Source organism: Maylandia zebra, linkage group LG7 (genome assembly GCF_041146795.1).
Source record: "Maylandia zebra isolate NMK-2024a linkage group LG7, Mzebra_GT3a, whole genome shotgun sequence".
In the NCBI taxonomy this organism is placed as follows: domain Eukaryota; kingdom Metazoa; phylum Chordata; class Actinopteri; order Cichliformes; family Cichlidae; genus Maylandia; species Maylandia zebra.
In genome coordinates this window covers 62562242-62577360 of record NC_135173.1, presented here as the reverse complement: position 1 = coordinate 62577360, position 15119 = coordinate 62562242, and the positions used below count along the sequence as shown (strand labels likewise).

General features: G+C 39.5%; 1 protein-coding gene across 8 annotated transcripts in view; it reads right to left on the bottom strand.

Moving 5' to 3' along the window:
- camk2b2 (calcium/calmodulin-dependent protein kinase (CaM kinase) II beta 2) overlaps positions 1–15119 on the bottom strand; it is a 65317-nt gene that overhangs the window by 8269 nt on the left and 41929 nt on the right. For 2 of the 8 annotated variants that reach the window (XM_076886863.1, XM_014411495.4), the window contains exons 13-18: positions 14661–14732; positions 13476–13513; positions 7317–7385; positions 4902–4946; positions 4244–4292; positions 1545–1620 (exon numbers count right to left, since the gene is read on the bottom strand). In XM_076886863.1, the coding sequence (XP_076742978.1) occupies positions 1545–1620; positions 4244–4292; positions 4902–4946; positions 7317–7385; positions 13476–13513; positions 14661–14732 (349 nt within the window). The remainder of the gene's footprint in view (positions 1–1544; positions 1621–4243; positions 4293–4901; positions 4947–7316; positions 7386–13475; positions 13514–14660; positions 14733–15119) is intronic. The other 6 variants (XM_014411496.3, XM_076886864.1, XM_076886865.1 and 3 more) reach the window with 6 other exon arrangements.

The window sequence follows — 15119 nt, the reverse complement described above, 5'->3', positions numbered from 1 at the left end:
CATTTGCGAGAAGAGAAACCACTTCTGTCCGCCAATCCAGGAACTTGAATTCTTTGAATTTCAGGATACTTTTCTTTAATAAACAGTAAGCATTATACATATTGTCCTTACAGAGGCGGTTTCCCGATTTTTGAAGGCGTTTTTTTTGAGGTCGCGGATGACGTCAGGAGAAGATGATTGGTCACTTGCAATGTTGAACCTGGAACAACATTATTTATGAGGGAACAACGCCAACACGAGGATATCAGATCGTCCTCCTGGGTGAGGTGTTCCGGACATGTCCCACCGGGAGGAGGCCCCGGGGCACCCCCAGGACACGCTGGAGAGATTATATCTCTCTGCTGGCCTGGGAAAGCCTTGGTGTTCCCCCGGATAAGCTAGAGGAGGTGGCTGGGGAGAGAGGGAGGTCTGGGCTTCTCTGCTTAGGTTGCTGCCCCAGCGACCCGGCTCCGGATAAAGCAGAAGAAGATGGATGGATGTTGTGTAAATTTAATTTAGTATTTAATTTTTCTCATTGTGTATCATGACTTCAGCTGAATCTTATAACTGTGACTGAGCAAGTCAAATATTTAATTCAGTTTAAATTTTAAATTAAAAAACAAAAAAACAATCTCACTTTCAATTTTGAACTAATTACTAAAGATTGTGAATTTAGTAGTTCATACTCCACAGTTTAGTGGTTTAAACAGTCACCTAACAAGCAAAAGTTTCTTGGTTCAGTCCTGCGGGAGACACAAATCCTTCTAGGGTTGCATCAGGATAGGCAGCCAATGTAAAAAATCTGCCAAAACAAACTTCCTGCTGATGTGACTCCTTGTGAATAAGGGAACAGGCAAAAGTAGCTTATTCTACTAAAGATGGTAAGTTTAACTTAGAGTCTTGTAAAATACAGCATGTTTTGACATCCTAAATTTAACCCAGACTTTTAGTCTCGATTTCTGACTTGCAAATGTATATTTTTGAGGCAGTAGTTCAAATTGCACTTTTGACTTCCCTGTGTTACATAAACTTACCTAAACTGATCATGGTTGTAATTTTTTGAAATTTTATATTACTATCTTTTGAATGTGACTCAGTATGACATACAATTACTATGTCTTTGTAGTTCCACTTCCAATTTAGAATTACAAATCTTACTCAAAGTAACTCAGACTTATTTTTGAGCTCTGTGAGTAACTGTTGTATTGTTTTTGCTTATAATATAATTGCTTTTTTAAACTCATGCATACATTTTAATCTGTGTCACCTTTCTTTGTGGAAATGGGTTTTCATCACTCTAGGTACACTTTAACCACCCCTCCCCACTCTACGTCAGAAGCATTACTCTTAATTATACGGCAGGTAGAGAGGGGAAGAGAGGATAAAACAATGACTACAATTACTCTTTAATCTTTTAATACAACATGTTTTTATGTCAATCAGATTAATGATTCTCTGTGGTTGATGGAGAGCTTTAATGTCCACTTAAAGAGCTAAAATTGTACTCTTGCAGCAGCTGTTTAAAAAATCTTTTATGGAACCAGAAGGATGTGCATTGGACTTACGCGTAGGCCTCAAAGTCTCCATTGTTGACAGCTTCAATAAGCTGCTCTGTGATCTTTATGATTTCCTGTTTGCGAGCTGCAGAGAAGAAACAAAAAGTGTGAGAAAATCTGATTGTATCCCAAGTGACATTTCGGCTTCACTGTGAAGCTACAGTGTACTAATGTTCCAATGTACGGATGCAAAACTCTGCTCATGACACTGAAAAATTGAATGCAAATCAGTTCACACTTACCTATGAGCTTGCTATTCATTGTAAATGTTATCAGTCATCGCTTTCTCATCTGAGGTTACAAGTGAAAACTCCTTCATGCTGCTAAACATAAAAACTACTTCACTACTTAGATCCTCCCCTACATATCCCCCATTTTTTAAAATGCTTCCAACTGCTCTGTAAAGGCGATGAATTGCTCGCTACCATCCATCATCCATCATATCTCTTGTTTGCATGTGAGGCTGCTTGAGCTCATCAAGCTATTCTTGTCCCAGCTCTTCAGATGAGATTTACTGTGTCCCTTTCCCCTCGCTTCCTCCCTACACTGAGAGGAAGGCTTAGCTTGCTCTAATTGTCCCTCTTCCTCCCTCCCTCTCTCTCTCTCTCTCTCTCTCTCTCTCTTTCCCCATATATATATATATATATATATATATATATATATATATATATATGTGTGTGTGTGTGTGTGTGTGTGTGTGTGTGTGTATGTATAGCTGCACGGCGTCGACGCATTAGCACGGTTAGCTTGTTAACACATTAGTGCCGTGCAGCCCCATGGGGCGATCCGCGCTAACTCACTAACGGAGATTTGCCATGTTAATGCAGTTACAGCTTTAACGTCATTTTAACAAGATTAACACTGACAGCACTAATAATTTTATAAAGTAAACTAAAGAAAAATGTATTTGAAAGGTAACTTTGTGCTTCGTATAACACTAAGATATCAAACCTTAAGTACTAAACGGTGATGTCAAATACATATATATATTTCACATCTGCCTTTCTTACAAGTTGACCCCAAAATGTGTTATATAATTAAATAAAGTAATGTCAAGCAAGAGAAAATGAGCTATCAAATTTGTTAGAAATAAACTATTGTATAACATTATATAATAAGTTCAAATTATTCATAGCTATATTATTGTCACATTAAGTACTCCTCTATAATAGCAGGGTATCAGTGGGAGCTGTGCTACCGTTGGCTGAAGACAAAGTGAGAGGAAGGGAGAAGTTTTGTCCAAGAGTGTCATGGTCATGGTTTGGGTTTTGAGAGTTGATGGATCTTTTGGATTCAGAAAAAGTTTTATGTTTAGGTTTTGTTTCTTGTCTCTTTCTGTTATACAAAAAAAATAAAAATTAATTCCCCATTTGCCCTGTAGTGAGTCTTTATCCTTCAAGCTCGGGTCCTCTACCAGTGGCTCGAGGGTCCCATGCAGTATCTTTGCTCTTCTGGACAGAGATCTCAGATGTTGTTCCAGGGATCTGCTGGAGCTACTCCCCCAGTTTTGGGATCACTGACTCGAGTGCTCCAATTACCACGTGGACCACTGTTGTCCAATTTTGACCATAGCAAATTCCAGACCATGCTCAGCACCGATGTTCTTGTATACTGTGCCAGCCACTCAGTTATGGCATTCCTGCTGTTATGTGTTGGATCGTCTCAGGGGAATCTTTGCACAGCCTGCACCTGGTGTGGTACACCCTCTGTGGATCTTACTGCCTTTGTGCTGTCTTTCAGTCAAGCTTTGTCCAGCCACTGGTGGGATTTCTTGACGTTGGACACTTCTTCTATCTGACAGTGGTACATACCATGCAGGGGCCTGTCTATCCATGATGGTTCATCTCCTTGTTCCTCTTCTTCCTCAGGTTTGTGACTCGCTTGTCCTCACCCTCCTTCCTTCCACTTAGCATACAGGTCTCAGGGTGCTGGATTTAAGGTGAAACCCTCCATGCATGTTAAGAAGCCTTCTTGTCTCAATGTCAGTGGTTTCTATCTTGTCCTTTGGCCAACTGATTATCACAGCAGGGTATCTGATGACAGGCAGGGTGCAGGTGTTGATTGTCCAGATCTTGTTCTTCCCATTCAGCTAACTCCTCAGGACTTGCCTTACTCTCTGCAGATATTTGGTGGTTGCAGATTTCCTAGCAGCCACTTCATGGTTCCTGTTTGCCTGTGGGATTACCAGGTACTTGTAGCTCTCCTCAACGTCTGAAGTGTTGCAATGCCCTCAGTTCTGACTACCTGACCTCTCTTTTCCAAATGATATGTCATTGCTGTAGACCCTAGTGGTGTGGATGAGTGAGTCGATGTCCCGTCCACTCCTGGCATACAGCTTGACGTCATCCATGCAGAGGAGGTGGTTAACGAAACACAAATACCAGGGTGATGAGTTATGTGATTGATACATTGCCTTTTAATGTATCAAAATCCCTTATTGACATATTATTGTATCATGGGTTCCTGTGACTCTAATTGCTAATTTATTCTCCAAGGTAATTGAACTACACTTCTTCAGTCGAAATGATATAAGTGAGGAAATTCCATAATTTTAGATGTTTAAATCTTCCACATAAAATGAATATTTGATACAATAACTACATAGATTTTGTGATGTGCTACACAAAGACGCTGTCTAAGAGTAAAAGGGGGCCTTGTATTGCTATGAGATTTTTAATAAAGTCAGTCTTTGCATGTATGAGGCCTACCTTTCACATCTTCATCCTCAATAGTTGTGTTGCTGCTATCAGATGATTCCTGCAAAGTACAGAAACCTGATTACAAAAAATTCACATAAATAATTAATAAAATTAATAAAAATAAATGTGTTTTTTTACACATCCATAAATGCATGCACACATATTCACAACACGCTCAAATTTCTTCATTAAAATCTACAAAACCTCCACACCACGTATACCAAGTATACAAAGCCAAGCATTTGACTTTGCATCACTCCGACACAATGGACTGAGCTGTCTTAGCATAAATGGACAGAGACACACATTTCTTAGCCATTGTTACACATAGGTTGTACAGTGGTGGTATGGTGGTTACTCTGGTAGCACTCTAGTTGACATATGAAGATTGCTAAGCCAGTGGCAGAACCATTGAGCTCCACTGATCTAAACACAGTAGGGGACCATAAGACAAAGAAACACCTCACAGGACTCAAGCAACTCACACTCTCTCTGTCTCCCACATGCATAAATATACAAAGAGATGCACACATTTATTAAAGAAACTTCAAAAACCCTGAAAAATACAGTTTAGCCCACATGGCTAGAGAAACAATGTAGGGACGACAATGACAAATGAAAACCAGTATAAGAAAATAATATGTGGACAAAAGGGAGGAGGATGTACCTTGATCCCATCTACTGGATTATGGATAACAGTAGTCTGAGGTTCCTGGAGGAAGAATGGAGAGAAAGAGAGGGGAGAAAACAGAAAGAAGTTGTGGAAACAAGTGAAGGTGTTTCATGATGGCAAAAAAAGGTTGAGAGACATAAGAGAAAGATAAGCACAGCGTAGGATGTGAGTAACACATGGAAAGATGGTAAAAATTCTGAATAGTACGTTAAAGATTGGAAAGAGTTCATGGTAAATGATGACCTTAAATTCCCAATAAATCCACAATTGTGAATGATAACTAAATTCTCTGTTGCATGCATTCTCTCCCTCATCAAAGTGATCACTTTAATCCCATTCATTTCATTATAATTTAAATAAATGCAGTTATTAATCTTGTATACAATAACTTTCAATGTATGGTAGTGTACTACATGTATGTGATTCTGCCACACATATACAGTAAGTGGTGTAGAAAATTTTAAAAGACTAAGTCAGGTTAACTTCATCATGGAAAGACCAAAACAATGCATCCCAAAGAATTTTATCTACCAAAGCTGTTTATAACTTATTGTTAGGTGCATTTATTGTCAAAAAGTAATTTTTGTAATTTAAGTTTACTGGTTAGTTCTGAGGTCATTCTTATTACATTAATGAGTTTGTTTACGATCAGTTTAGTTTCTTTTCTATTGGGTTCCCCTTGTGTCTTTGTCCTGTGTTCCTCTGTTTGTGTGTCCTTGTGTCTCGTCTCTCCTTCCTGTTTACATGTTTCCCTTGCTCTGTCATGTGTATCCATGTATGTTTTTCTTCAGCCCCTCATGTCTCACTCCCTCTCTCAAGTGTCCCTTCTAGCTCACTTGCTCGTGTTGTCACAGTGTACGTCTGGCTATGTTTCCTTTTTTATTTTGATAGTCCCGTGTTCCAGTGTGTTTTAGTTTCTCTTGTTTCCTGTTTTACTTTGAAGGTCTATGCCTTATGTGCAGTGAATCTAGTTTTAGTTCCCTCTGTCTCGTTAGCCCTAATCTCTCCCAGCTGTGTCTCCCTCCTGTTTCCCATTCCCTGATTACGCCTCTGTGTATATAAGCCCTGTGTTTTCCTTTGTTCCCTGTTGCGTTGTACCCTCAGATTTTGCCTGTGTGTTCCAGTTAGTGCTTTCATGGTTTGGTTTTTGTTCTTTGCCAGCAATAAATCTGTGGTTTCGAGTTGCAATTTTGTCTCCACGAGTCCTGCGTTTGGGTCCTCATCCCTGCCTGCTCGCACACACAGCCTTAACAAGTTGACATAGGTACCATAAATGTCAACTTTTGTTTCAAATTGATGCAAATTTTAATCAGTTTTCTTCAGTTTTTGGTTGAAAAGTGCAACGTTTCACAGCCTCCTGGCTGTAAGCCTTTTAAAGTGGTTTTGATTGGAAGTGAGACCAGGTGCATTCTCCTAGTGTTTTTAGATTTTTAAACAATTACAGAGATGTGGACCATGCATTGGTTCCCCAGTGGGACTCTCAGTTCTACTGTCCTGGGGACATTAAAGTAGAACTGATGGAATGCAGAAACTTCTTGAGCTGTGACTGCAAGCATAAAAACAAAAATCTTCACTTGCCACCGGCTATATTTTCATCAACCATAGATGACTGCTTAACAGCAAATGCTCTGAAAATGGTCCAAATACATAGAAGCATATCATCTTGAAAGGATGATTTGCCAAATTTATGCCTGGAAAAGTTTTTGACTTGTATAGACCCATCCCAGAGGTTTGCAAATCAAGAAACAACCCAATACAAAGCTTCTTGATGTGTGGCTACAACCACAGCAACAAGGTTATTTTATTATGCATTAACCAGCCAGTTAAAAAAGAAAATAAAAACCCTAAATGGATCCATTAGTAGTTCTCAAGCGAGCACCCCAGTGGGTAGTGACTCTCACTGTTTCTTTTTGTGCCTTTTGGGTTATGTATGCTTGTATCTGGATCCTCCTAGAATCATGTTTTTACAGCAGCACATGCATGGACACCTTTACAAAGAATGAACACAAAGAATAATTCCAATAAGTACAACCTGTGTCAGTATTTGTTTTATTTTAAGGGGTTTGTTACTGGGATTGGACCTAACTGTACTCGCTTGGCAAGAAAGGGAAATGAGTTAAAAAGCAAAATTATTGAGCTGTTACTTTAAAAGTGATTGAAAACTTAGAATAACACACAAAATCATAGCAACAACCCATAGAGCTTTTCTTTTTTCTTTTTTTTTACCAAAACCATACACGTCTCCCCCTTTCTCAGTCTCTCTTTGACTCTCTCTCTCTCTCGCGCGCGCGCGCGCACACACACACACACACACACACACACACACACACACACACACACACACACACACACACACACACACACAGCTAGAAATGTTTTGGACAGACAGAAACACATAGAGCTGCATACCAGTGCAGCAGAGGGGATGTTGCCTTTGGGACTGGTGACTATGCTGTTTCTCGTGCTGTTTGTTTGAGGCTGTGCAGGAAACAAAAAGTATTATATTAGTACTCAGTGACCATTCTGAGATGTGACTTTTGCTGGTAGTGAAGTGGGTGGTAACTGTGTAAAAGTATACAGTTAATAATAGCAGATGGCAGCAAAATTCTCCTAAGACAAAAGTAGTATCTAGAATCAAGAGTGTAGTCGTTCAACTATGGATCGAAAACAGTTTCCACAGTTTTTGTTTTTGCTACATTATTAATCAGGTAAAAAAGTTTTCAACAATCTTTCATGCTGACTCATTTCTCTATGCAGGAAAATCCAAACACCAATCACAGCATTTTTCTTTTTCATTACTGCCCACTGGCTGTGGATGTAATCTGGCAAATGGTAAATTAAATAAATAACAGCTGATCAACTCCACAATATCTGTCAAACATGAAAAACAAGCATCTATTTTGACTCACTGCATTAGTATCTCTAATGTGTCTTCCTGACATTCAAATAGAGAAAATGAGGTCAAAACGTAACAGAGATGCAAAACTTATGAAACAAAACAAACACAGAAAACATAGCCAGCCACTAGTAACATGTTAAATGTACAGCAAAAAGACTCACAGGCATAACTTTTCTATTTCAATTACATCAGAAGAAACATGCAAAACCAGGAATTATTCACAGACTTCATGCTTGAATCACTGGAATTCTATATTTTCTGTTCATATTTTTCCACGGTACTGTTACTTGTAATTGATGTTGTGTTAGGCAAAAGGACAAGAAAAAAAGTCCATATGGAAATTCAGTGTGCTCAGGGGCTGAAGCTGATCTCACCCACTTTATCACTGTTGCCAAATACTAACAGCAACGTTTCGTAAAAATGCTAAAAATACTCTCAGCTATCAACTTGTGGAGTCAATGCTTTGCATACTATGCTGTTTAAAAAAAAGCCTAGTTGGTTGCAACATCCATGGTGCTTTTCTAGCTGATGGGGAAAATGGGGAAATCTGAAAAGCTTATATTCACATTTCTATCACTGAAAAAAGGGTGAACTTTGTTAAACACAACATAGTTATCTTTCAACAAATTTGTAATGTACTTGTGAGAAAAGCATTAAGAGTGTTCTTGAATGCTATTATATTTTCTCACATTAACTATTGCATATCCTCGTATCCCAAGAGAGGGTTACAACACTAAAACAAATTAAGCACCTTTATAATCAAGTTTTTAGGAAACCAAGGTCTTTTCATTATTGTAATTCAGGTGTGCGACTCATTTTTAGAACTGCTCACATTATTGAACCCCCACCTCTAGAATACTTAAGCAGAACACATGACCAAAGCTTTGAGATCAACTCGAGGTTACTTTAAGGTTCATAAAGGAACTCTCCTTTCTCCCAATCTGCCTTTTTATTTAAAGCTCTAATGCCTCCAGAGGGACTCCTTTGTTCCCAGCCTCCTGAAGGCCTCTGCCTCTTTCATTACCAGCCCCTTGTAAAACCACCTTGAAGGTCTCTGTTTCTTTTGTCACCAGCCTGTTGAGGGTCACTGATGCTGGCTTCCAGCCACACTACCGGAGCATAGCCTTCTAGTCAGTCTCCACAACTGCTTCATCTCTGCCACTGGTCTCCAGGCTGGGTCTCAACCTCAGCATTGAACTTTGCTGGAAACTTATACACATAGACCAGTACCTACTCTTTGACTTGTACCACCCTCTGCAACAAAAGCTTGGAGTAATCAGTATCCTGTAACACCGGGCAGAAAACATTGCCTTTAAGCCAAAAGGGAAAGAAAAAGAACACATACATTAAGAAAGCTCTTAAAACATCCAACTTATCCCAACTGAGCTTTCAGTTTGAGTTTACAAATCAGCACAGATGCACAAAAAAGAAGGTCACAACACCAACTAGGAAGAAACAAAATGACAAACAGAACAAACAACATAGTATATGCTGTGCAGTGCAGTGAAGAGTGCTCAGACCTCTAGACTGGAGAAACCAAACAGCCACTCCATAAAAGCATGGCACAACACAGAAGAGCCACCTGGACAGGACAAGGCTCAGAATAATAACACATTTGCACTTAAAGTGCATGCAGTGCATTTAACTTAAACCTGAATAGATTGCTTACACAAACTTATATACAGGTAAATGGATTGGTTCTTATGGAGCACCTTCCTACTCTACTTGAGCACTGAAAGGGCTTTGTACAAAATTCCTCATTTATCATTCAATGGCTCATGGCTCACCAACCGGCTATAATAATAGTAGATATTAAGCAGAAAAAGGACACAGTGATAGACGTCTCTATACCAAGTGATAGCAACATCAGGCAGAAGGAACACTTAAAATACATTAATTTAAAGATATTGTAATTGTCGGGATGTCTTTTGCCCAGCAACTCACAAAATTGCTTGTTGTGAAGTTTACTGTTTATTTCTTTTCAAAGTTATAAGAAACAATTACCAAAAATAATACTGAACAGTACATGCAACCTTAAAATACTGTAAATATCTTGTCATTAGGGTTAGTTACGACACTTACGTGTGAAGCTTTAAAAAAAGCATATTTACAAATAAAAGCTGGAAACAAAGAGGAGATGTGGAAGTTATAATGAGAGATAGTGCCTGTGCCAATGCCAGAATGCTAAAATAGCTCCATGGTTGTTTATGTACATTTTACATCATGGTCCAGCAAAGGACAAGCTGTGGTTGTGTAATGATAGATTAATCATCTGGTGGGAAATAATCTGAGATTACCAATCTAAACCCCTAAGAAGGGAGAGGAGGGGTTGTGCGGAGGATGAAAAAGGGAAGAGAAGCTGAAGGAAAATGAAGAAATGTAGGATATGAAGAGTGACATAAGGAAACAGGTCAGGAGGAATGGAAGAAGAAGGGCTTCTGTCTGATGCTTCGTTGTCGGTGGCAACACTTTCCTATTTGTTAGTGATCTATTAAATTGCAGTGATTTTTTTCCAATCAGAACCACTGTACGATTCAAGTGTTTTAGGCACTTGTGACAGATCTTTAAAATACATTGTGCATGAAGAAAATCATTATGTTTTGCTACACATAAATACAGAATTGCTCTGCCACATTGGACAGGGGAAGCTTCCCATCCAAGCACATGCAAGTCAGTTGACACAGAGATCTATCGAAATCAAAAACATAACTGCTAAATGTTTTACTTATTTTTAAATGTATTCATTTGTTACAAATTCAAGACATATATTCCAGTTATCAGACACTTAAATAAAAAATGTGGATTTTGATACCAAATTTTTATGATGTTGTGTGAAATTTAAAAACTGACAAAGTTACTCCATCATCTAAGCAAGTTTTCTTTCTGTGTGATAGAGATACATCTCACAAGAAAGCACATTATACATGTTTCTCTAAGTCATCGGGCGATCGTGGCTCAAGAGTTGGGAGTTCGCCTTGTAATCGGAAGGTTGCCGGTTCGAGCCCCGGCTTGGATAGTCTCGGTCGTTGTGTCCTTGGGCAAGACACTTCACCCGTTGTCTACTGGTGGTGGTCAGAGGGCCCGGTGGCACCAGTGTCCTGTCAGTGCGTCCCAGGGTGGCTGTGGCTACAATGTAGCTTGCCATCACCAGTGTATGAATGGGTGCATGACTGGATGTGTAAAGCGCTTTGGGGTCCTTAGGGACTAGTAAAGCGCTATACAAATACAGACCATTTACCATTATCATTCAAAGGCATAGCTGATTCCTAGGTGACCCAGAGTTTGAGTTTTTTTGTCTGGACTTGTACTTTTTGTAAGGAGGAGATAATATCTGCTGATATTTTATATCGACAAAGCATTTAATTTAACAAGACATTATCCTCTGTTATTTTGGTACAAACAAACAAAGAAAAATAAATAAATAAATAAAGTTAAACTATGAGCTGTGTGAGACACATTATAGGGTAATTACACTACAAATTTCACCCTACTTAAATAAAATCAGATCTATTTGGTTGAATAACTGAGTGTATCCAGCATTTATCAAAAGTATGAGGAGGTACAGGAGGAGGAGCTGTCATGGATGACCAAGCCGCTGCATGGAAAGTACCATCGACAAATAAAAGAAGTAGATGATATCAAGACATCCTACCAGTGACTAGAAAAGGCCAGTTTAAAGGAGTTTGAGTTTGTCTTGGTTTGGTCTTGTTCATTCTTTAGGGAATTATGCAATTCTTGTATTCAGTTTGCGTGCCCTGGTATTAGTCCTTAGTTCATTGAATTTTGTTCCCTTGCGTGCTCTGTTTGCCTTAGTTTATGTGTCCTCTGTGTGTCCTCCCCAGCACCCCCTGTGTGTAGTCAGTTGTATCTGGTTGCAAATGTAAAGTTTTTGTCTCTGTCTTGCCTCCATGTTTCTCTTGCCCTCTCTCTCTGTCCTGCACTCTAGCTCTCTCACTCATTCTCTGTATTTAGTCAGTTTGATCTCAGTGTTTGTTTTCTCTGTCTTCCTGTGTCTGGTCCATCTGTTTTCTGTTTTATCCTGACAGTCAGTTGTCCTGTGCACATCGTTGCATGCCTCACATGCTGATATGACACTCTGATCATGGCAGTACAGCAACAGGCCCTAAGCACCAGATGCACAACCAGGTCGCTGGGACAGTGTACAGGAACATCTGTGCCACATACAGACTAGCAGTCTGCCCGTCGTAATGAGAGACACCACCAAAGGTGGAAACAACAGCACTGAGATCTTGTGGGACTTTGGGTTCCAGACAGAAAAGCACCTGTTTGCCAACCAACAACACATAGTGGTAGCTGACAAGGAACAAAAGACAGCAACATGAGGAAGAAGGAGTATCTGAAAACAGAGGAATATCAGGGGCTGAAGGAACAGCTGGAGCAGACGTGGAAAGTAAACTACAAAGTGGTCCCAGTGGTAATATGAACACTAGGAACTGCAACCCCAAAACTGGCTCCAGCAGATTCCAGGAACAACATCAGAGGTCGCTGTGCAGAAGTGTGACCTAAACTGACCACTCACAGTTTACTACAAGCCTCATTTACCCATTCACACACACACACAATGGATACTGGGGGCAAAGTGGAGTTCTTGCCAGGTGCACTTCAACATTAACAGTGGTGGAGCTGCATAGTGAACCACCAACCGTATGACTGCGAATAACCCAACCTACCTGCTGAGCCACAGCTGTGTTTAAGTGCATTACATGTGACTGTGTCTATATTCTGAGTGCTTCATGCATTCAAAATGAATGGTGCCTTCACAGATATCCACTTTATCTATGTCATGTGTATTAATGCACTCCTATACATTAGAGATACTGGCTTTTAAACTTAAAACAAGCTGGATCATCCCTCTGCTCTAGCACAGTGGATGTGCTAACCATAATTTTCTTAAAGAATTTTACATTTTGACTGTTGGCACATTAAAATTTTAACTTGCTTTATCAGCAATGAACTATATTTACTGACAACGGTTTTCAGATTTCCACATACTTTCCAATAGCCAAAAGTGCATTCTTAATGCAGGGTCATTTAAGGTTGTGAATATCACAGCCATTTTATACTGGGTTTTCAGCCTTGTTCCTTGCATTTGCTTTTGAATAGTAATAATACAGTCACCAAATTCTTTGTGAGAAACCTGTTCTTAAATGGTTGAACCCCTCATCATCATTATGATCATTCTGAAGGTCTGACACTCAGTAGGGTGTTTGTGTTTTTACGTTTAATCATTATATTGGCCCATTGTCAGTTAAACTAAAAAAGTTGTTGGATGTTCCACCAATTCCATCTTTTTTAATAAGTTTCCTGACATGTTTTTTGGAATCCAATTTAAAACAACTTTGGATACCTTCCCAAACATGTCTTCCCCTGTTTTAATATTTCTAATTAAATTAAAAGGATAATGTGAAAGGATAATAGAAAAGCCTAGGAAAGAAAACAATATAGCCATCACAGACACCCAAAAACAATATCTTCCAAAAAATTAAAGTGAACGCAATCGTGCTTTAAAAAGATCACCCCGAATAGTTTGCATCTGCCTTTGACCAAAACATTTACGGATTAATAAAAGTAGTAGAAGTATGGAAGGACAGCCATGAATATAAAGAGGAAATGCTGCAGATGAAAATGAAGAGGATGACCTAGCTTACCTTGACATCAGCCTTCTTGTTGAGGAGACTCTTGGCTGCTGCAGAGAGGCAGAACGACACACCCTCAGATGGTAGAGTACACATTATTTACCTTCAGATGACGACTTTGTAATCTGCTCACACAAATGCAGATCCACATCCGCGGTCATTCATGCATGCATGCAGGCACTGGCTTAAAAGAAAAAAAAAAATCACCTGCTTGTCAAAGTGCACAAATAAATGTGAAGAGTTACAATGCCTATCCTCCCATCCACTACCACTAGGAGGAGGGGGGAAAGGAATTTACCCCTCCCTCTGAAAAAATGGAAAATTCTTTCCCTGCGTCTTAAAAAGCAAATGAATAAAATGTGCAAAAACTCACACATATATTAAAAAGAATTCTCCATCCTGCTAGCACTTCCTGACCCTGATCCATTGCCCAAAGCATTAGATAAGCAGAGGGCATCAAACACGAGGGAGGGGGGAGAAGTCAAACTAATTCTCTGTATAATCCAAATACACTCTCTCGCACCGTTGCACGCACAGGCATAGATAGAAGGGGGATTAGGAGCGAAAGCATGAGGGAAGAGGAACAGAGATGCAGGTATATGATAATGGGTTTGTTAATCTGAAGAGTAGGCTGGATTAATTCACAGAGTTCACTGATGGGCAGGAATTAGTCTGGGATGATGTGGAAAAAATAAAGTATGTGTTTTGCTGCTTAAATGCTGATAAAAAAAAGGAAGAAACAGCTTAAAAACACTCCAGTTCTGCTGACATTAATCTTTTATCATGTTGGAGCTCTGAGTGGATGTGTGATCCCCAACCTAAAAGCAGCACTGAACAGTTACTGCACTCCACATTTAAAATGTGATAACTAAACTCCCACTTATACACCACAGTGCATGCTATTTGTCTGTACAAGGAAAGAAAAGTCTGTAATACTCTTCCCTTCAGATGAGAAATGAGATTGCTTACCTTGGCAAAAAGTTAAAGAAGCAATAAGGGTGAGGAAGAGGAGAGAAAGATTTAGGAAGAGAGATTAAAACAAGCTGAGGGATAGAGCTAAAGGAGTGTGTGATGTTGTGACCCTGGGAGATTTCCGTTTAATCACATCTGCTCCTGCCTCAATGAGGGGAAAGGATGTAAAGTTTTAAAAGCTGCAGGGAGAAAATGCTAAAAGATGTGCTTGCGAGATGTGTTTACCTTGTTCCACGATGCCAGCTGTGGTTCCTGCTACAGCGCTGACAGCAGCAGGGGCCGTAGTCTGACGGCCCACTGAAAAATACAGAGTATCATTAACAGTACCAGTCAAAACTTTACAGTTTTTTCTGATTGCTTAAGCACATTTTTTGTAACTATTGGCTAATTTTGCAAAACTCTTCACACAAATAAGAAAACCTGTCACCCAATCATCAAAACATTGTAGTTCTCTTGCAAAAGCAAACACAGCTAGATTAACTCTTCACACCTTCGTAAAAATGGTGTTTCCGTATCAAACAGTACACACAAGCCATCATCTACTAAGCACACAATGCGCCAACTGCACACTGATGGTATGAATATAAAACACATCTGGCTTTTGCTTTCTCTGTGCACAAGGTAGGCTATGTCAGTTTGAGCTCATACTTCTGTCATAGATCCATAAGCATAGAGGGATCCAAA